This window comes from Aotus nancymaae, unplaced genomic scaffold (genome assembly GCF_030222135.1).
Source record: "Aotus nancymaae isolate 86718 unplaced genomic scaffold, 86718_ANA_hifiasm-v0.15.2.pri h1tg000010l, whole genome shotgun sequence".
Taxonomy (NCBI): domain Eukaryota; kingdom Metazoa; phylum Chordata; class Mammalia; order Primates; family Aotidae; genus Aotus; species Aotus nancymaae.
Window position 1 is genome coordinate 16,484,898 of NW_026988421.1, and position 21,030 is coordinate 16,505,927.

At 48.5% G+C, this 21,030-nt stretch overlaps 1 protein-coding gene across 5 annotated transcripts in view; it reads left to right on the forward strand.

The window, feature by feature from the left end:
• Positions 1–3,745: 3,745 nt before the first annotated feature.
• The window catches only part of AFAP1L2 (actin filament associated protein 1 like 2), a 116,224-nt gene continuing 98,939 nt past the window's right edge, over positions 3,746–21,030 (forward strand). For 2 of the 5 annotated variants that reach the window (XM_064373813.1, XM_064373814.1), the window contains exon 1: positions 9,572–9,604. Coding sequence is in view for 1 of the 5 variants with exons in the window: in XM_064373810.1 (XP_064229880.1) it covers positions 3,803–3,818 (16 nt within the window). In the remaining 4 variants the exon portion in view is untranslated. Of the gene's footprint in view, positions 3,819–9,571; positions 9,605–21,030 lie in introns of those variants that run through there. The other 3 variants (XM_064373811.1, XM_064373812.1, XM_064373810.1) reach the window with 2 other exon arrangements.

Consider the following 21,030-nt stretch of genomic DNA (forward strand, 5'->3'; position numbering starts at 1 on the left):
GCCCCGTAACTTCTCACCTGGTGGGTACAACAGCCTCCTGTGCTCCCCCTGCTCTCAGGCCCTGGGGGATCCCCGGGGCACCCACACTCTTCATTGCTGCTAATCTCCTTGGCCTCAGCTCAGCACTCCGCGCCCTGGAGCCGTGCTGCGCCCACCTCTCCAGCCTCACTTGCTTCACTCCTGGCTTCTCTCTTTCTGCTGCAGCAACAGAGCTGATTGATGCTGAAAGGACTCATCTCCCCGCCTCTGTCCCCACTGTCCCTTCTGCCTAGAAGGCTGCACTCACTGCACCTCTCCTGTCACCTCACTAACTCAAACTCATCACACTCAGCCAACTCATCGCACTCATCTAACTCATGGAACTCAGCACAGCCATTGCCTCTTCCTAGGGGAACTGGGCTTCTCCAGGCTGGTTTCAGTGTCCTCTTGTGGGTTCCCAGAATCCCTCATGTTTCTGTCTTATGAGAGCATCTGCCTCTTCATCCTGTGTTGTTCACTTGGCTGTGTGCCCCTTGAGATGGTAACAAATAGCTTGGCACTTCCTATGAGTGCCAAGAAGTTTTGTGACTCTTTGGGGCTGGCACAGTGGCTCACACGTATAATCCAGCACTTTGGGAGGCCAAGGTGGAAAGATCACTTGAGCCTAAGAGTTGGAGACCCCATCTCTATAAATAATAAATTTTTTTAAAACCCAAAAAGCTAGGCGAGTGTCACGCTGTGTGCCTGTAGTCCTAGCTACTTGGGAGGCTGAGGCGGGAGGATTACTGAAGCCCAGGAGGATTTTTGGTTGTTGTTTGTTTGTTTTTAAACATTTTATTTCATTTAAATTTTTAAATGTTTATTGATTTTTGAAACTCTCACTCTGTTGCCCAGGCTGGAGTGTAGTGGCATGATCTCAGGTCACTGCAACCTCCACCTCTTGGATTGAAGTGATTCTCATGCCTCAGCCTCCCGAGTAGCTGGGATTACAGGAGTGCACCACCACACACAGCTAATTTTTGTGTTTTTAGTAGAGACATGATTTCATCATGTTGGCCAGGCTAGTCTTGAACTCCTGACCTCAAGTGATCTGCCCGCCTTGGGCTCCCAAAGTGGTGGGATTGCAGACATGAGCCACCGCACCTGGCCTAAACATTTTATTTCATTTAACACAACACATCTCAGTTTTACTTTAAATATATTTTTTAAAATATTTAATTTTCTGATTCTTCTTTTTCTTTTAAAACTTTTCATTTAGATTCAGGGACAAATGTACAAATTTGTTATGTAAGTAAATTGTGTGTTACAGGGGTTTGGTGCGTAGATTATCTCATCACACAGGAAGAAGTGTACTGCCTAACAGGTAATTTTTCAATCCTCACTCTCCTCCCACCCTCAAGTAGGCCCTGGTGTCTGTTGATTCCTTTTTTGTATCCATGTGTACTCAGTGCTCAGATCCCACTTAAAAGTGAGAACATGTGGTATTTGGTTATCTGTTCCTGCATTAGTTTGCTTATGAAAATGACCCCCAGCTCCATCCTTGCTGTAAAGGACATGGTCTTGTTCCAGCTCATTCACATCCTTGCTGTGAAGGACATGGTCTTGTTCTTTTTTAGGGCTGTGTAGTAGTCCATGGTGTGTATGTACCACATTTTATTTATCCAGTCTACTGTTGATGACCAATTAGATTGATTACATATCTATGCTATTGTGAGTAGTGCTGCAATGAATATACATGTGCATATGTCTTTATGGTAGAACCATTTATATTCCTTTGGGTATATAACCAATAATGGGATTTCTGGGTTGAATGGTAGTTCTGTTTTAAGTTCTTTGAGAAATCACCAACTACTTTCTACAATGGTTGAACTAATTTTCATTCCTACTGGCAATGTATAAGCATTCCCTCTACATCCTCGCCAGCACTGTTATTTTTTGACTTTTTAATAATAGCCATTCTGACAGTATGGTATCTGATTGTGGTTATGATTTGTATTTCTCTAACGATCAATGTGAAGCCCAGGAGTTTGAGGCTGCAGTGATCCAAGATGGTGCCACTGCACTCCAGCCTGGGCAACAAAGCAAGGCCTTGTCTCTAAAAAAATAAAAAGACACATTTGGAAGCAGACAGCTCTGGGTTTAATGCCTGCTCTGCTCTTTTCTAGCTGTGTGGTTTTGAGCAAATTGCTTCACCTCTTTAAGCCGTAGCTTCTTCACCGCTATGATAGATATCACAGTCACACCCACGTCACAGGGTTATGGGGGAAACGAAAGGCAGTGATGATGTATGCTCCTTAGCACCATGCCTTGCTTGTGGGGAGGGCGGCATCCACATTAGATGCTAGCACAACTAAGAAAAATATGTCTACATGCTGCTGGGACGGGGTGAGGGAGGTCTCCAAACATCAAAACCACATCTGCTATTCCAAGGAAGAATTAAGAAGTCTTTTAGAAAACAGCCACTGCCAAATCTTTCTTAAGTGTTCCTTCAAGGAAGTTGGGGAACTTGTTAAGAAACCAGGAACCCCACACAAACTGTGACTGATTTTTTTTTTTTTTTTTTGAAACGGAGTTTCGCTCTTGTTACCCAGGCTGGAGTGCAATGGTGCGATCTCGGCTCACCGCAACCTCCGCCTCCTGGGTTCAGGCAATTCTCCTGCCTCAGCCTCCCGAGTAGCTGGGATTACAGGTATGCGCCACCATGACCAGCTAATTTTTGTATTTTTAGTAGAGACGGGGTTTCACCTTGTTGACCAGGATGGTCTCGATCTCTTGACTTCGCGATCCGCCCGCCTCGGCCTCCCAAAGTGCTGGGATTACAGGCGTGAGCCACTGCGCCCGGCCTGTGACTGAGATTTTAAAGTGAAAACCGAAAAGTTTAAAAGAACACATAGATCTCCGGGGGTAGGGGAAGATGGGGAAGACTTGCTCACGTTAAGGGCCTGGGGGGGCCTGGTGGCAACAGGTAAAGGATGCAGTGTGGCACTTGCTGGATGGAGGCAGTGCAGGGTGGAGAGTCAGAGTCACCGCCGAGCTTCCTTCTGGAATCGGCGCCACCCCTCCAAGGCGGTCAGGTTTCCTGGGCACCCTGGAAACGGCGCTCCCCAACTTGTGGCGTTGGCCCTGGAAATACAGGTAGAAGGCAGCAAGTGGATGTTTTCACACACCCTAAAGTGTGCGCGATCGGCAGCGGCTGCCCAGAGAGGTTCCCAGAGAGTGGGAGCAATCCCCAAGGAACACGGAGCAAGCTTGATTGCCCCCACCCCTACCTTAGTCGCCCCTCCAGGAAGGCTTAGGGCCAAAGCGCTCTGGCTCAGGAGTCAAGTGGGAGGCGCTCTAAGCCAGTCTGGACCTCCTAGCTGGGACCTGAGTCTCCCCGTCCAGGCATTGGGTTTGCAGCGGGGTGGAGGGGTGGGGTTAGCGGGGCGGACAGTCTTGGAGTTCCACCCAAGCCCGGCCCCCCGGAGCCTCCCCCCAGTTTAGGAACGTCCCAGTCTCACTCCCTCCTGCCGCCCCCGGAGCCGGAACGTGAAGGGAGTGCCAGGCGGCCGGGGGCGGCGAGCGGGGCCGCGGGTGTGCACCGACTCCAGCGCCGACGGTCAGCCCTGGCGGGCCGGAGTTCTCCCGCGCCGGGACAGGGGCGTGTGGGGCGCGCCCTGGCGGGGGCCTGGTCCCAAGACCTGGGGCGCGGCGGCCCCGCCAGGAGGTCTGGCCGCGAGCGTGACCTCACGGGGAGGGGCCAGCGCGGCGGCCCGGGCGCGGAGCCGAGAGCCGGGAGAGCAGCGCCGGAGCCGAGCGGCGAGGAGCGCACTCCGTGTCTCCGATGGAGCGGTACAAAGGTGAGGGCACCGGGTCCCCGCGCGGCGCGCACCCACTCCCTTTCGCCCAGCACCGCGGAGGCAGGGCTAGGGCTGGTCTCGCCCGGACTCGGGAGGAGCAGAGCCCGCTGCCCCTGCCCAGCCCGGACCTGGGCCGAGGAGGGGGCGACAGTAGCGCCCCGGAACGGGCGGGTGGGCTCCTAGGTGGTGGCCGCGGCCCGAGCCCTTTGATCCTCCCGGGCGCTGAAGGAGGGGGTCGTCAGTGGGGGGCGTGGCGGGGCTTCTCACCTGTTGCAGGAGAGAGGGTGCGCCCGGCTCCCCACTCCACCCTCAGTCCCGCCACGCGGGAGAGATGCCTGGGGCCGAGGAATCCCCAAAGAACCTGGGAACCGTGCCGAGCTGCTGGGGGCAAAGGGGTGGGCTGTTGGGTCCTTTAGCCCGGGAGCCCGCCGGGCTGGGGGCTTCCTGCTCGGGGCAAAGCGCTTGGACAGTAGAGTGGGCGCACAGACCCGCTCCGGGCTAGGTCGGGCCTCCCCAAATGTCCAGCGGTTCGGGTCGCCGTTTCTCTCCAACCCCTTCTCTGCTCCCCCACCCCAAGAAAGGAGGGATTCGAGGGTTGGGGGCCGAATGGAGTGCCCGGCAGGTGGAGCTCCTGGAGGCGTCCCGGCCGCTGGGCTTAGCTCAGTGCGCAGCTGGGCGAGCTTTGGGTTTGGCGGTGGCCAGGATCTCCTCCAAACCCTGGTGGGCGGGCCGTCCCGGGTGCGCCCAGTACTTAGCTTAGCACCCGCACTCGGAGCCTCGGAGCTGGTCAACAAGTAGTCTCCACTGCGGTTTTTTTGAAAAGGGAGTGCATGGAGTGCGGGCGCTCCCCCCTCCCCCATCCCCCGCAGACCCCTTCCCTTTGGAAAAGCCTCTTGCCTTCTCTGGTGCTGGACCGGTCTCCGCCAAACCTGCGAGAGGAAATGTTGCTTCTATATTTGTTTTCCCCTGGGAGAGAGTAATAAAAAGAGAACGCTCAGATTCCCAAGGAATCTCACTCCCGGCGGGCTCTGATCCCTGCAACTGATATAAAGGGACCTGTTGGGACCGGCCTCATTCCCGACAGTAGTCCGTCTTTCACTTTCCCATTGCTTTTCCTCATCTGGGTAGCCCGGTTACTGGTGAAGACTAAAGATCCAAGTCCCAGGCAGAACTTCACAGATTCAGGAAGGGGCTTTGCCGACAGCAGGGAGCCAGCAGAGGGTGGGGGGCGGACAGGGTCAGAGGAGTTGGCCACCTTTGATTTCTTTCTGCGAACCCTTCCTGAAGCCTCTCTTGCATTTCTAACCCAGTGGTTTTCTTCGTCTCAAATTCTGCTGGGATCACGTCAGTTTTGTGCTTGAATGAATGCGCACTTACGCTGTCTCAGACACTTGAGGAAGCCACAGTGCAGCTCTGGTAACAGGGCAGTTTGTACTCCCTCGTCCACCGGGGGCCCTCCGCCCTTTGGGAGGGACCCTCTCTGGGAATTCAGGCCTTGAGTTGAGCCTGACCGGAAGTGTTGGCCTCTGGGGTGCCTTCCAGCTCCCTGACTTGCAAAGCTGGGGTATGTGTGTGGGGATGGTGGTGTTAGCTGTAGGTTGCAAGCTACTTTCTCAAATCAGCATATTAATCTCTCTAAATCAGGGCAGATCACATTTGGGGTCTTCTTCCCAAATGTCCAGTTGTTCTCAGAAGGCTTTTGTATTAACAGCTTTTGACTTGGCCCTTGACCTGATGAAAGTCTTCTTAGTTATCTTTCTGTCTCAGGAGGTTGAAATCCTCCCATCCTGGAAGAGGATCAGTTAGGGGCTTTTTGCCAACTGAAGGAAACTTAGTTTCCAGTTCAGGGTGTTTATGTTTTTGGTAACAGATGTATCTGCCTCATCATTTTGCAGTAAATCAGACACAGAGTGGTAAGTGGGTAAACTTGAGAATTACCTATGTTTCAGAGGCTAATCCAACTCAAATTCCGGTGGTTGACTCATGAGAAAAATCTTTATTTTGTCTCATGTCATGCTGCTAATATGTTTACTACACCTTTCACTGAGGAATTTGGGGATTCCTCCAGCCCCAGGATATAGAATTCCCCATTTCCCTGAGAGGCAGATGAGTTGCACTTTGAACACCCTTTAAATGGAAAAGTTTGTCTGTGCAAAATGAAGCCCATCTCTGCTGGGATCACATCAGTTTTGTGCTTGAATGACTGAATGCGCACTTAACGCTGTCTCAGACACTTGAGGAAGCTACAGTCCAGCTCCTGGTAACAGGGCCCTTTGCACTCCCTCCCGGACTGGAGCCCCTCGGCCAATTGGGAGGGACCCTCTCTGGGAATTCAGGCCTTGAGTTGAGTCTGATAGGAAGTGTTGGCCTCTGGGGTGCCTTCTAGCTCCCTGATTTGCAAAGCTGGGGTGTCTAGTCAGTGTAATTGACTAGAATCAATAGTCTCCTCTTGCTTGTTGGAGATAGGGGCACTTTTTTAAAGTTATTGGAATAACTAGGTATAGTGGTTTAAACAACAAAGTTCAATAGAAAAAGCAAGGTTTATTTACTTGGGCTCTCAGAACCTAAATAAAAATTGTAAAGAAAAATTCTTATTATGTGCGACACTTTTTAAATGTGTTATTTAAATGCCTCTTCATTCTGTTTCTATATTTGCAATTTTGAGCTCTCCCTCTCCCAGGTAGGTGGAAATGCCTTGTGGCTGTCTTCAGAGTCTCAAAATGTTTTCTCTAATTTGCAAATCTTATAAAGCAGTTCATGTAGGAGAAATTGTCTTGCCATGTTCCTTAGCCTGCTTGTTATATATATTGTACATCCTCCAAAAATAGCCTTTCATTCTTGGGCTCTGAGTGGATTTTCCATTGTCTTGCAGGATGTAAAGAGAGGTCTGGAGCTGATGGGTGGCTGGAATATCACCCTATGTCTAATGCAGAGACACTTCCAGACTTTCTTCCCTGTCCCTTCCAAGATTTCTGCTAGATAGCCATGGCCCGCCCAAGAAAAATAAGGGATCATGGAGTATGTGGGAATCCCTTCCTAGAGAGATGGTGCTTTTATGAGAGTTGCCATAAATAGCGATGGTAAAGTGGCTGTGTCTTGTATGTGAATCTCTTTGGTGTCGTATAAGCAGTAAGACTCTTGCAAATGTCAGGATGTGGGGCCAAGTCCTGCAGGGTGCTTTGAGAAGGTTCCCATCCTTATGTGTTTACATATTTATGACTCTCATAAGGGCATCCTTTTATCGCTGTGCATGAGCCCATTGGCTGAACTCACCCAGTGTAGTCATGCATTCTGGTTCTAACTGCTCTCCCAGCTGGTGAGTGAGTCTGGGCCAAATGTGACTGACCTACTATCTGTGGATTGTGCTTGGAACATCCATGCCGAAGCTTCCTGAAATTGCATCACACTTGGATACAGATGGGCCTGGTTGAGATATTCAACTTCAATTTCTATCACAGTAATTGGTTCAAAGTGTAATTGTTCTTTTTCTGTGTTCTTTTGTTTCTGAATCTGATCATCCAGTCCCCTCACTTAGCTGTAGAGTGCTGGAGGAAAATACGAACTACAAAGAATGAAGCCAGTAAAATACATCAAAGCTTGTATGGGAATCCTGAGATTTGTGGTCAGGGAAGGTCTGAAAAAGAAAAGCAAGTTAAAAGAGATGGCATGCGACCTTCAGGAATCGTCTGTATTTGTTATTTTTCAATGCCTACAAACTCAGGGTTTTTTTCTACCTAAGTTCTACCTAAGGCCGTAGTTCTAAACCTTTGCTGTGCATGGAGTCATCTGCAGAGCTTTCAAAAATATGGATGTAAAGGCCCCACCCAAGACATTCTGATTGAATTGGTCTAGGGCACAGCTTGGGCATTGTATTTTTTAAAGGTCTTCAGGTGATTCCAATGTGCAGCCAAAGCTGGGAACCAAATTTCCTTTTTTAAAAAAATGAAATGTCAAAATAGCAAAAATGATCAGTAATTATATATACACTTTCCTTACCTGGAAAAGTAAGAGCAAGTGTGGGGTGAAAGGGATACCCCCCTTCCCCATACTCACATGATGTGCCTTAACCAAATCTTGTAATACCTGCAGAAATCTGCTGTAATCACCTTCAGCTATTAGAGGCTTTAAAAGGCTATGGGAATGTTGCTTAAAAGCGATCTCAAATGTGGTGCTTAAAATCCTAAGCTCAGGGTTTGCTCCTTGTACTTGACCCTGAGCTCCCTGACTTTGAAGTTGCATGGGAGCCCTGGATGATGGGGCAATGAAATGGTCTGAAACAGAAATTCTGAGAGGTCACTTTTGGTGCCGAAAGGCCAAGCAGAGTGGGAGAATTCTGCTTTGGGCCCTTCCTCTCATCTGAGGGGTGGGAGCTCTGGGAGCTGGGCTGGTTCCAGCACAATTAAAGGGCCGGGAAGGGCCAAAGAGCTTCAAAGCTGAGGAAGCTGTGCCAGTTTCCTTCCAATTCCCTTTAATAACGGGAAATGTTTCTTTAAAGGGTTCTGTCATTCAGAGAAGAGAGACTTTCCCCAAGCTAAGGGAGAATAGCTTGTTCTGTGCAGAGCCCTGGCACGAAGGCAGTCATGGTGCAATGGGAAGTAGCGGCTCAGGAACCTGGAGACCCATGGGTTCCATTTCCTTGGGCAAATTGCTGAGCTCTCCAGGCCTCAGTTTCCCCATCTGGAAAATAACCTCTAGTCTTCGTAATGTTCCTCTATCTGACTTCCCAATGGCTCTTCAATGCTAGTTCTGTGGTCACTGAGGAATCTGTGGAGGGAGGATGTGTCTTGGGGAGGAGAGGGAGGGGAGGGAGGGAATGTGGGTGGGTAGCCCAGCAAAGGTCAGTTTAGGATTGTGATTCTTGTAAATAAAACCAATTTCCTGTTGAGAGCTGGAGTGCAGCAGACTTAGTGGGAAAGAGAATACCGTAGGCCATGTGAGGAATTCATTTCTCAAGGACTTTTGTGTGACCGTGTCTCCAAAAATTGTTCATTGACCCCAGAGCCACCCTCTGAAACATGGAGCATTATTCACTCCCATTTGAGAGACGGGTCAACTGAGGCCTGCAGAGATTAAGCAACAGTTCACACAGTCAGAAATAGAATATAATATCCCTAAGAACTGAGTCTCTAAAGGGTAGAATTCATTTTCAAGGATTTATTTAGGCAAGAAGTGCTCAAAGCATTTCAGATTCATTCCTTATCAGTGTTCCTTCAGCTAGGAAGGGACTAGCTGCTCAATTAAACTCTCCTCGATCTTCAGGACCTAGCTCACATGTCTTTTCAACCGGGAAGCCTCCCCTGACTCCCACTGTGTGCCCTCAATACTCTTGGGTTAACCTCATTAATGCCTAGCACATCACAGGTATGCAACAAATATTTGTGGAATTAATTTCACATTGTCTAATAATTGGACGAGTCTATGTTTGTTTCCCTGCCAGGCTGAACTCTTTCAAGACAGGGACTTTGTCTTTCCTCTTCTTATGTCGCTCTCCAGCCCCTGGCACACTGCCAGCTGCATAGTAGGTGTCTGGGACATGATTGGGGAATGGGGGAATGAACAAATTCCAGGCAGAGAGATCACATATTCTCCCATGCTCTAGTTCTGGAGAACAGGCCTGGTTCCCAAAAAGAAATGAAGCGAAATCTCAAAGGCAAATTCCAGAAATGGAGATGAAAGCCCACAGTGGCCACCCTTGGCTTTCCCGACTTGAGCCTTATTTCTGTCTGTTCCAGCACAGGGGTGTTGCTGTCTGGTGGTACAGAGAAGGATCCGGCAGGTTTCTGCATGTGAGTATGAGCCTGTCTGTGCCCTCTGCAGCAGCTCACCTGGCGTCCAGGGCTCCCGAGGGCGCAGACCTGGCTCTGCCCATGCTCTGGGTGAATGGTCGAGGGAGATCATGGAGCTGGGCACTGGCCTGGGCACTCAGGGGCTTGGGCTTCTAATCTAGCTTTTGCCACTAACTCGCTATGCGACCTTGGGCAAGTCAATTACTCTTTCTGAGCCTTGTTTCCTCATCCGTGTGAGTGAGGATAATGATTACTAATCTACCTTGCAGGCCGCTTGGTGGAATAACTTGTAAGAGCTCTTGCTAAAGACTTTGAGAAAGGGAATGTTAAATTAATGCAGGGGAGCAGGTACCCAGAAACCTCTGGTATGTGGTTCTGATCCCACCAGTTCCTGCCTTCTCCCAGTTCATTTGGGCTCTGCCCACTGTGTGCTTTTCAATGCTGTTGGGAGGTCTGAGTCAGGGCTTCTCAGCCTCTAGGCATCCTAACTTCTCAGAGGTAGCATCTGTGTATTCTTCATGTCAGTGGAGAAAGGGATAGGCAAGGAATTGCTCATTCCTTATGTGTAGAGCCACATCCTGGTCCTGCCTGACTTTTTTCTGATGTCTCAGTAAGTCCATATAGGAGAGACCCTTAAATTCAAATAGTAGCTTTGAGCCCTTTACTAATTTTTTATCACTTGACTCTCATATTCTCCCCAGTTAGTTTCAAAACACAAACTAACCACAAACTGCATTGAGGGGAGAGAAGGGAGAATGTGTCGAAAGAGAGGAGGAGCCTGCCTCCCCCTGGATGCGTTGTATTGGACAGGTGCAAAACCACGATGAGGCCAGGGAACATGGATGTCACATCTCTCAGGGGAGTTTAGTATTAGGGAGGAGTGGGAGAGGCACCCATGCCAATTGAAGCTCTTTTCTGCTGTTTTCTAAGCAGACCCCTGAGTTCTCTTCTCACTTCCTGGAGCTCCTCACAGGACTTCAAAGGCAGATATAGTCCTAGTGGACTGTGGTGAGCTTGTACGGAAGCTCAGCCCCAGCACACTGCAAATTGGCCTTCCGCTGGAGATAAAACCAAGACAGGCTAGCCAGCTGTTAGCTCAGAGAGAGCAACCACCAAGCACCAGGGAGAATCCAAGCTGGGTGAATGTGTGGTCCTACCTTTGGCGGTGGCTTTCCCAAATTGAATGACCAGCCTTCCCAGTTTGTTTGGGACTTTCCTGGTTTACCACTGAAAGTCGGTGTCCCAGGAAACCCCTTAGTCCTGGGCAAACTGAGACGGTGAGTTACCCTATTACTGGACCTAAGCTTTAGTAAAAGCTTCTGAATCAAGAGTTTGATTTCTTCATAGCAAAGATGAGCTAGAGCCATTTATTTTGTCTCTTTGACAAGAAAGCAAAAGTCCAAGGCTTAAAAACTGGCAGATCGTAACTTACCACTAGTGATACACACCAGTATGCTAAGCGAAAGAAGCATACTGCTATTCAAGATTCAAAAGCTTACACGTTGAATGATCCTATTTATATGACTTTCTGGGAAAGGCAAAACTATAGGGAAACAGATCAGTAGTTGTCAGAACTGGAACTAGGGGAAGGCGTGAGCCACATAGGGCATGCGGGAAATTTTTGGAATGATAGAGATATTCAACGTCTTTATTTTGGTAGTGGTTACACAGCCATATATACTTGTCACAGTTCAGAACTGTGTAGTTAGCAGGGCTTTTTTTCTGTGTGTAAATTATACCTAAATAAAGCTGACTTTTAAAAACACTCTAGCAGTTGTGATGCTGTGGTATAAGATGAAGGATGAAGGTCAAGGTTGGTGATCACAGGTTGTAAATAGCAACTGAGTCTTGGTGTGGGTGTGTCTGCAATGGTTCTGGAGGTGTATCTAGCAGAAGAGGGTGAGAAATCTCATGCCTGATGACATCCTAAATGCCAGAGACTTTTTCATTAGTCACAATCAGTGTGGAAGCTCTCCCTTTGTTCAGAGAAAAGGGAAAGGCAGCTCCCCTAAAGGCCAGGCAGCCGACGAGTGCAGGAGGATCGTGGAGTATCGGAGCATTAGACTCAGGTTCCCACCTTGGGAACTCTGCTCTACCCACACATGGATCTAATGTACTGACTTCGGCAGTCTGTCTGCAAGTCTTTTTTTTTCCACCAATAAAGTTATTGTATTAGAACTGAGTACTCAAGTCTGCACCATAATTATTTCCTGGTTGACTTTTTGTTTTTGGCAGTCCTGCTTGTCTGTGCTAGCTAGGATTGATTTTGAGGGGGAAGAACCCATGATTTATCTAAATAACACATCCAGTCCCATTTGATGTAAGGAGTCAGTCTTCTTATCTCTAGACAGGGAGAAGCCTTTTGATGCAAGGGCAGAATTACCAGTCATCACCGCACCGGGCCAGGGCACAGGATGTGGAAGTCCCCAAGAAGGAAGAAGTATCACTCTGGTGCTCCTAATGGAATTTTAAGATCTTGGTGGTTTTCTTATTATCTTTTTTAATAAAAGCCCATGTTGAATTTGCCTGTTCTTCAGGTGAATTTTGTCTGGTTCTGTACCCTGGGGAACTGGGTCTGTGGCTGCGTCTCTATTAAGCACAGCTCGCCTGTTGGAAGGCTGTGGAACTTCCATCCGTGAGGACCACATGGGCTGAGGTCACGTTCAACCAAGAATTATACAGGAGAATTTCACACACACACACACCTCTTTTAAAATCGCAAAAACATCCAATCCACCAGTTACCCACAAAGGCAGGTCTTTTCCACCTCTTCCAGGGTGTTCTGGAAGAATTACAGACTCATAGCCAGTGCAATCCTTAGTTCTAATTGTCTTGGCTTTGTGGGGGGAAAGCGTTGATGTTAGAGAGGCAGGAAGTGTTTTTTTTGTGTATTTGAAGTGAAATTTCCTTGATGCAGGGTCAGGCCTGGCCTGTGGCTGATCTACCTAAGAAGGGTCGGCTTTGGGGCAGTCTCCAGGCCCACGTCTGGTTTGAGTGCAAGGAAGAAGCAGGGAGCTTATGAATGGGGGATTCCAGATGCTTCCTCCCCTGGGTTGCAGACCTCTGCCACCATCTCCCCTGGGCTGCCTGGGCACATGGGCATCTGTTTGGGTTTGGGGGACTGTCTTAGCCTCCCTGTTCGCCCAACAAGTGGGAATCCTGCCATTTCCTTCCATCCTCCACCCCCCATTTTTCCCCCCCAGTTTCTTAACACAACAGTATTTATTCATGTTCACTGTATTCAAGTCCCCAGATGGGGGGAGAAAAAAAGATTGTGTTGAATGAGCTCATTGTTTGGAGGTTTCACTGACTTCTTTTATTTCATACCCACAGTCCTAGAGAACATATTGAGCTGATTTACTAAAATTCTAATATGGTTCTTTTGGAAGGAACTCTGCTAGGGTGCTCAGTGTCCCCAGTGTCAGGGCTGGGGCCATCTCTTCTTCATCCTTATGGTCTTGGGTCTCCCTGCAGGCAAATATTCTCTTACCATCCTAGACTCCGTATCAGCTCACAGTGGTCGACACCCTACCGCCCTTTGCGTTGTCAGGACTTTTGCGGCACCCAGTTCTAGCACATTCTTTGAATAAAGATGGACACCACCATTAGGTACTACAGTTAACAGAAGCCCCCTGTAGCTTCTGCTTGGCAGTTTCCTGCACACATGGGGGGAGTAAAGGATGGTGAAGTGGCCCCTGCTGCTCGAATGCCCAGTGCAGGGCAGCTGGTCGTTGACAGACGTGGTGGAGTTGAATCACATGTCTTTGGAATGTTTTAGAGATGGGGTCCTTACCATTGATGTTACTGGAACTGTGGCTGAGGATCATGGCGTGCATGGTGGTCAAGCACGGTCATCTGTATGGCTGTGACACAGTTGTGCTATATCACTTCCAGATGTCTGGAGCCCCTGGAAATCTCCTGAGAGAGCAACGGCAGGTACTTGAGCTGGGTGAGGCTCATGTCTCCCAGGAGTCAGTGGAAGCTTGTCTCTCATTCAAGCCAGTCACATCTCAGATGTTCTGAAAGGAGCCTAGGGCAAAGCAGGAAGGGCAGATCTCAAACCACAATCACAAGTGTGAGTGATGGGTGCTTCAGGCCACCTCTTGGATGCACACAGGTTCACACTGGCTCCTGCACCTGCATCTCTCCCTCCATCCCTCCCTCCTTCTCTTCCCCTCTTCTTTTGTTTCCTTCTTGACTTTCTCCCACTTTTTCACTATTTCATTCTACCACTTCCATTCAGGCCTCCAGGTCTCCTGGGTCTTGAATCCAAAGAAGGGATTCCCACTGAGAACCTGAGGCCAGAAAGACACAGAGGAGAGTCAGACCCTCCCACTCTCTCCTGGTCCCCAGACCTCTGGTGGTCTCAGGCTCTCATTTCAAATAGCTGTGGCTTGAATTCCAGGCTTCCTCCAGGAGAGGCTGGTGACTTCAGAGTCAGGGTGGGGAAACTGGGGCTTATTCTCAGCAACTTACTCCCTCCTAGAAGTGCAAGCCTTGATGGAATTTGTTTGTTGTGGCCCCTGCTGCTTCCTCAAGCCCTAAAAGGTGTCACTTCTCATGGTCTGCTGCAAAAAAAGTGGTACCTTTCCTCATCCTCAGGTCCAGAGTTACTTGCTAACCCTGGGACTTTGCCCACAGTCCCACCTGGGACAGTTCAGGCTAGTGTCACAGCGATTAGGATCCCAGGAAAGGGCACGCTTATTCTCTTTCTGTGGGTCCTTAAACAGTGCTGTGGCTCGCTGACCACCAAGGGTGGAATCAGAATTCCTGGACCATGTGGGCTCCTCCCATCAGCATCCCAAGTCCCCTGGAACTGAGTATCAGAGGAGGGACTGGTGTCCGCCCAGGGGGAGCATGAGAATGTGTCCGTTGTTTGGATAAAAGTTCCAAGCATGAAGGCTCAACATTGACTAAAATAATTTTTTCCCATTGACCTCCTGGCTTCTTAGTGGGCAAGCGCCCATCTCCCGCCCATCTGAGGCTGGTTTGGTGTATGTAATTATAAACAGCTCTGGCTGGGAGCGAATCTCCAAGAGTTATGGGATTCAGGTGTCGCTCCCAACTCACCACGCACCAGTTCCCTCGAGAGTGGAAAGGCTGTTTTGTTCTCAGAGGGAGAATTCAGGCCGTTACTTTTGAGATCAAATCCTTCCAAAGCCTGACTCACTCTCCCCTTCCACCCCCAACTTCCCTCCCTGCCCCCAGCCTCCAGGTCTGTACTCATGGTGAAAGAGGCTTCAGGGACTCTGATTCGTGAGTGAAGTTCTTAGCATGTGGGTTTTTGCTTTTCTGACCTGGAGGTAAGAGTGTGGATCGTTGAGTGCTCTCAGGTGTGCAGGGAGCCACGAGGATGTTTGCTGTTGAGGATAAGAGCAAACCAACAGCCCACATCCCCTGTGTGAGAACAGGAGCTGACTAATCAGGGCAGGAGCGTGGGCTCAGGTCAGTGTCAGCCTCGTTTCTTGGCTACGGCCTCACCTCTGGCGCAGACCATGGCAGTATGGGAGTGAAAACCTCTTGTGCTAAGCAGGAGGCCTTAGGAGAGTGTTGGTGGCTTTGGGGCACTTAATTACCTCCCTTTGCCTAGCAGTAGAGTTGAGAGTCATCTCAGAGCAAAAGTGATCCAAGGACTGTGTTGGAATATGCCTTTGGTAGGTTCAAAGGATATGGGGTGCTCCTATCTTGGGGGCCTGGCTGCTTCCTTCTCTCCTTAAAATGGTAAGCAATAACTTTACAGGTATCAGTATGATCAGGGCACATGCTTGTTGGGGGAAAGGAAGTGTGGGATGAGAGTCAACCTCTTTTTCTCGAAATTTCCTAAAGCTATTTACCTAATGCCCTGAAAATATAAGACTTGTCCTACAAGATTTATTTTCCTGCCAAGGGAAGGTTGAGGCAGCTTGGAAGAGAGACAGTGAGAGTGCGAAGGACCTTGTTCTTTTGGGGTGGAGAGACCTCAGTTCCTCGCAGGCCTCCTCTGTGCTTTCAGGCTTGGCTGCCATGTGTCTGTGTGTATAGATTTCTTGTCTGGTTGGAAAAAATAATAAAGGGGTTCACATTGCATGCAGCAAATATTCTCCCCAACTTTTTAAAGAATTACCATTATGAGTGTGAAATGGTTTAGATTCAGGAGGAAACAGCTGGCTGGCAGCGTTCCTGGTGGGTTCCTGGGTGAGATTCTGTGGTGTCGCTAATGACTTTATTTGGTACATTTCTGACATAAGCACACTTGACAGTTGGGGAATTTTGTGGCTGAGAACTGAGGTCAGGGAGGGAAAGTCCTGATTTCATTCAGGACAATCCAGACCTGTCCAAAGGATATCTCTTATCCACCTTGATAGTGCATCCAACTTGGATGCACACAACCCTTTTTCTTTATTTTTTCTTTTCCTTTCTTTCAGCAAGGTCTTGCTCTAACACCCAGGCTGGAGTGCAGTGGCACCTTCATGGCACACTGCAGTCTCAGATTCCTAGGCTCAAGCCATTCTCTGACTCAGCCTCCTAAGTAGCTGAGACTTATAGGTGCACACTACCACACCTGGCTAATTCATATTTCATTTTTTTTTTTTTTTTTTTTTTGTAGAGGCAGGGTCTTGCAATGTTGACCAGGCTGGTCTTGAACTCCTGACTTCAAGCAATCCTCCTGCCTCAGCCTCCCAAAGTGCTGGGATGACAGATGTGAGCCACTGTGCTTTTCTTTCTAGGATTCTGTCTATGGGTTTCTCTGAGACTTCAGTACATTGCTATCCTAGCTAAGATAAGCCTAGATTTCCTGAGACCCCTGAACCAGATCCTGTCCTTGAGTGCAGGTGGCCTCTAGCTCGCCAGTGGCTGTGGGGAGAGTCAGGAGGTCGAGCCCTTTCTGTACCTGGCTCATTCCTATTTTTTCCAGCCTCTGCAGCTATTCCTCACTTTGCTCCATTCCTCACTTCGCTCTGTCGCAGTCATACTGGACTCTTTGTGGTTCCCTAATTTGGGCTTTTGCATGTGCTAGTCTGTTGGTTTGAAATACCTTCTCTTCAGGGCTGCCTGGTAAGCGTATTTGTCGAGGTTCACTGAGCCCTGATACCTTGACCCTGGCCTCCACTGGATGCCTTAACCCTCACTACATCCTGCACAACCCTCACGGCCATGGTCATTGTGTCTGTGCTATGGTTGATGGAAGTCTACATTTCTAGTAGGCTATAAGCTCCTTACAGGTCAAGGACAGTATTCTTTGTGTTCATAGCACTAACCCCATGTGTGGTATATGGCGAGTAGTCAAGAAACACGAATTGGTTGGGCGTGGTGGCTCACACCTCTAATCCCAGTACTTTGGGAGGCCGAGGTGTTTGGATCACCTGAGGTCAGGAGTTTGAGACCAGTCTGGCCAACATGATGAAACCCCATCTCTATTAAAAATAGAAAAATTAGCCAGATGTGGTGGCAGACACCTGTAATCTCAGCTACTTGGGAGGCTGAGGCAGGAGAATTACTTGAATCCAGGAGGTGGAGGTTGCAGTGAGCTGAGATCTCACCACTTCACTCCAGCCTGGGCTACAGAGAGAGACTGTCTAAAAAAAAAAAAAAAAAAAAAAAAAAAACAGAATGAAAAAAATAAAATAAACAGGAACTGAATGATTGAGAAATTTTTGCTGTCCTCAGGTTTTCTTAGAGTTGGATTATATCAAAGTTAAGGGCTCTGTTCACTGAGTGACACCCTGGACAAATTTAATAGGCAGCTGGCAGAAAAGAGAAAAAGATTTACAATGTCTAAAAGCTGCTCTATTAACATTTAGGATATACAAGGAACTCCTGCAAATCAACCAGGAAAAGGCAGTAATCTTCATAGAAAAGACAGTGAATCAAGGGTATGAACAGGAGTTTACAGGTGAAGGAAGCCGCCAGAAGGCTAACAAGCATCTGAAGAAATGCCTGGGCTCCTTTAGTCATCAGAGGCAAGCCAATGAAAACCACCACCCAGTAGAATGGCAGATATGAGTGGCACAATGCCACCTTTTCCCAGGGATGCTGGGATCAACCATCTTCACGCAGAGCAGAGGGAGTGTAGGCTAGTGCAGCCAACTTGGAAGGTAGTCTTTTCTTAACTGCATTGAAGACTCACTTACCGTACAATCTAGCAATTCCAAAAGAAATGTCTGCATGGGTCTGTAAGGGTACAGGGTCGAGGATGATCTCTGCAGCATTATTTGTCATGGTGGAGAATGGGAAGCAGTCTAGGTGTCACTCAGGAGAGGGAACAGGTGAACTGTTAGATGCACGTCTTAGAGAATTACCCAGCAGTAGAAGCAATGGATGAGATGTGCATCCGGCAGCATAGATGAATCTTTCATACACAGTGCTGATGGAAAGGTAGGAATCAGAATAGGACAGTTGACAATAGCATTTATAGTCATTAAAAATTCACGAGGCAGTACACATTAAGCAAAACACATGCAAACAAAAAGGTGCATATTAGAAAGGTCATCGTTGTTCAGATGCTGGAGAGGATGTGGAGAAATAGGAATGCTTTTACATTGTTGATGGGAGTACAAATTGTGGAAGACAGTGTAGCGATTTCTCAAGGATCTAGAACTGGAAATACCATTTGACTCAGCAATCCCATTACTGGGTATATACCCAAAGGATTATAAATCGATCTGCTATAGAGACACAGCATACGTATGTTTATTGTGGCACCGTTCACAATAACAAAGACTTGGAACCAACCCAAATGCCCATCAATGATAGACTGGATAAAGAAAATGTGGCATGTATACACCACGGAGTATGATGCAGCCATAAAAAAGGATGAGTTCATGTCCTTTGTGGGGACATGGATGAAGCTGGAAACCATCATTCTCAGCAAACTAACACAAGAACAGAAAACCAAACACTATGTTCTCACTCATTAGTGGGAGTTGAACAATGAGAACACATGGACACAGGGAGGGGAACATCACACACCAGGGCCTGTCAGGGGCTTGCGGGGAGGGGTAGCATTAGGAGAAATACCAATGTAGATCTTAGGTTGATAGCTGCAGCAAATCACCATGGCACGTGTATACCTATGTAACCTGCACGTTCTGCACTTGTACCCCAGAACTTAAAGTATAATAAAAAAAAAAGAAAAGAAAGAAAGGTCTTTGTTGTTGCGGGAGGAGAATGGGGTATGGGGAGAAAGGGAAGCCATATGAGTTTGCTTGTAGCCTATTGTCAATACCAGAAGCCTACAAATAATCCTGACTTGGAGCAGAATTTGACATAGTGAGAGCAATGCCAGAAACTCAAGCAATGTGCTGTGGAAAGATGGGGAGGAGAATCCCCTCCACCCCCCACCCCATGGAGGAGTCATGGGGAGGCCATTTTCCTTCATAGGAATTTCTGGACTGTCCAAGAAACTCCCATGAAGCTGTGATAACAGACCATCCTTAGGTTTGACTCCAAGGCTTGCATTTGACTGCCAGGGCTGTAGCGGTGGTTAGCAGTCCACCATTGCCACAGAGGGAAGGAGACACTCTCCTCTGTGACAATGCTGGCCTTTTGGATGTCTGGCTTTTTGTAGCTGTGTATTTTTTCAGTCGCCTCCAGCCATTCTGAGTGCCTGAGCTCTTAGTCATCTTTGGGTTCACATCGCTAAGTACAGGTCATGGCTGAGAGCCAGCATCCAAATGTTTATCACGCTGAGTAAAAATGCAGTGAAATTAGGTTTTTCTAGTACCTGATTGATTGGACACAAGATCACTAGACTCTGTGAGCTAGGGGGTTCATTTTGCTCCTGTCCACCCAGAAGAGTCACTCAAAATCAGTGTATCCAACCATGATACACTCCCTCCCCCCTCTTCCCACTCCGGGCTGATCTGATCTGGACAGAGTTGGCCCCTGATCCTTTTTGTTCTATCACTTCTATTTCTACTTGAAATACAAGTTGCTTTCTTTTTAATTAAATCCTTTTTTGAGATTCAAAGGTCCATGTAGACCAAACGACCAGTGTCCCCGTTTGCCTGGCATTGGGTCCTACCTGGGCCCTAGAGGCAGGACCTGGTGCTGCCTGAGCTCTTGAGATTGTGGGCAGGAGAAGAGCTAACTCTTTGGGCTCAGGGTACGGGCCGCAACTCCAATTGCATGTAAAGCCAGTAACTAAAGCTTAAGTCTTCCAGAACATAGAAATAACCCCTGAGGTTGCTCTGGTGGTGTCATTGTTTTCCCACCGTTCTTTCTCATGCCCTGGATGTTGTTTACTGATGTCTCTTCCTTCTAGCGGTTCTTCATCCAACCTGTCCATCCTTTACTGACAGTGTTCAGTTTCTGCCCATGTCTCTGCACCTGCATTTCCAATTTCTGGGTCCCTTGGACTATTGATATCTTAAGTGAGGGGACAATAGAAATCTTCATTTGTTTTCTCAAGCTCATGTATCAGCCCCAGGGTCCTTTCCAGTTCAAAGGCTGTGTGATTTTGTAATGAATGCACTGATGTCCTTAATTCGCCCCTTGCATGGGAGACTATCCAGGTATTCACACAGTCAGCATTTTCTGAGCTTTACTTTGTGCCAAGTATTGTCTCAGTGCAGAGGTAGGCCGGACGTGGTACTGACGAGGCCCCTGTCCCGATGGGGCTTGTATCCCAGCAGAGGAAAGCAGACCACAAACATGCAAACAAAGTTCTAAAGCAGGTGAGTTCCGGAGAGCAATGAGTCACGTGAAAAAGAAAGCAGGATGTGGTGGGAGTAGCTTGGTGATGGTGGGGGTGATGTCCAGCATGAGCCTGGGTAACATTTGGGTTGAGGCCTCAGTAAAGAGGAGGAGCCTGCCGTGTGGAGAACCAGGCCCAGGCAGTGGTAATTGCAAAGGTTCCGAGGCCATCCCAAGCTAGAATGGTGTGTGTGCCTGTGTGTGTGTGTGTGTGTGTGTGTGTGTGTGTGTGTGTGTGTTCATGAGGGGCTGAGAGGGGCTTGTCATTGGGAGGGAGGGTGGAGAGATGAAGTGGGAGAGTGGGCTGGTGTGAGGGAGCTTTGATGCAGTGAAACTGGGCTTCCCTGCCACCCATCTGAGTGGCCACTGTCCCTTGCAAATGGGGAAGTCACCTCCAGGTAGACCCCCTTGGATCCATCTTTTTTCCACAGGAAAAATGTGAGCATATCCTAAAATAATATCCTCCTTCATCCTTTTCCCAAGAGGTCAGAGTGCTACAAACCTATTGCAGTTGTCTACTTTTCACTGAAGGGGGCCCTGGGGTGAGAGAGGGTATGAAAGATGCCCATACTTGCTGAGGGTAGGGGTAGGAAAATTGCCTGAGATCCCTGAAATGTGGTCCTGTGTCTTTCCCACCAGGTAAAACCAAGGAAAGAAAGGAGCTTTTGGATCCCTGACTTGACCCAGAATCTTGCGAGTGCTTCCTTCCATGAGGCATGAATGCTTCATCCCCCGCTGTTTAGACTGTCTGA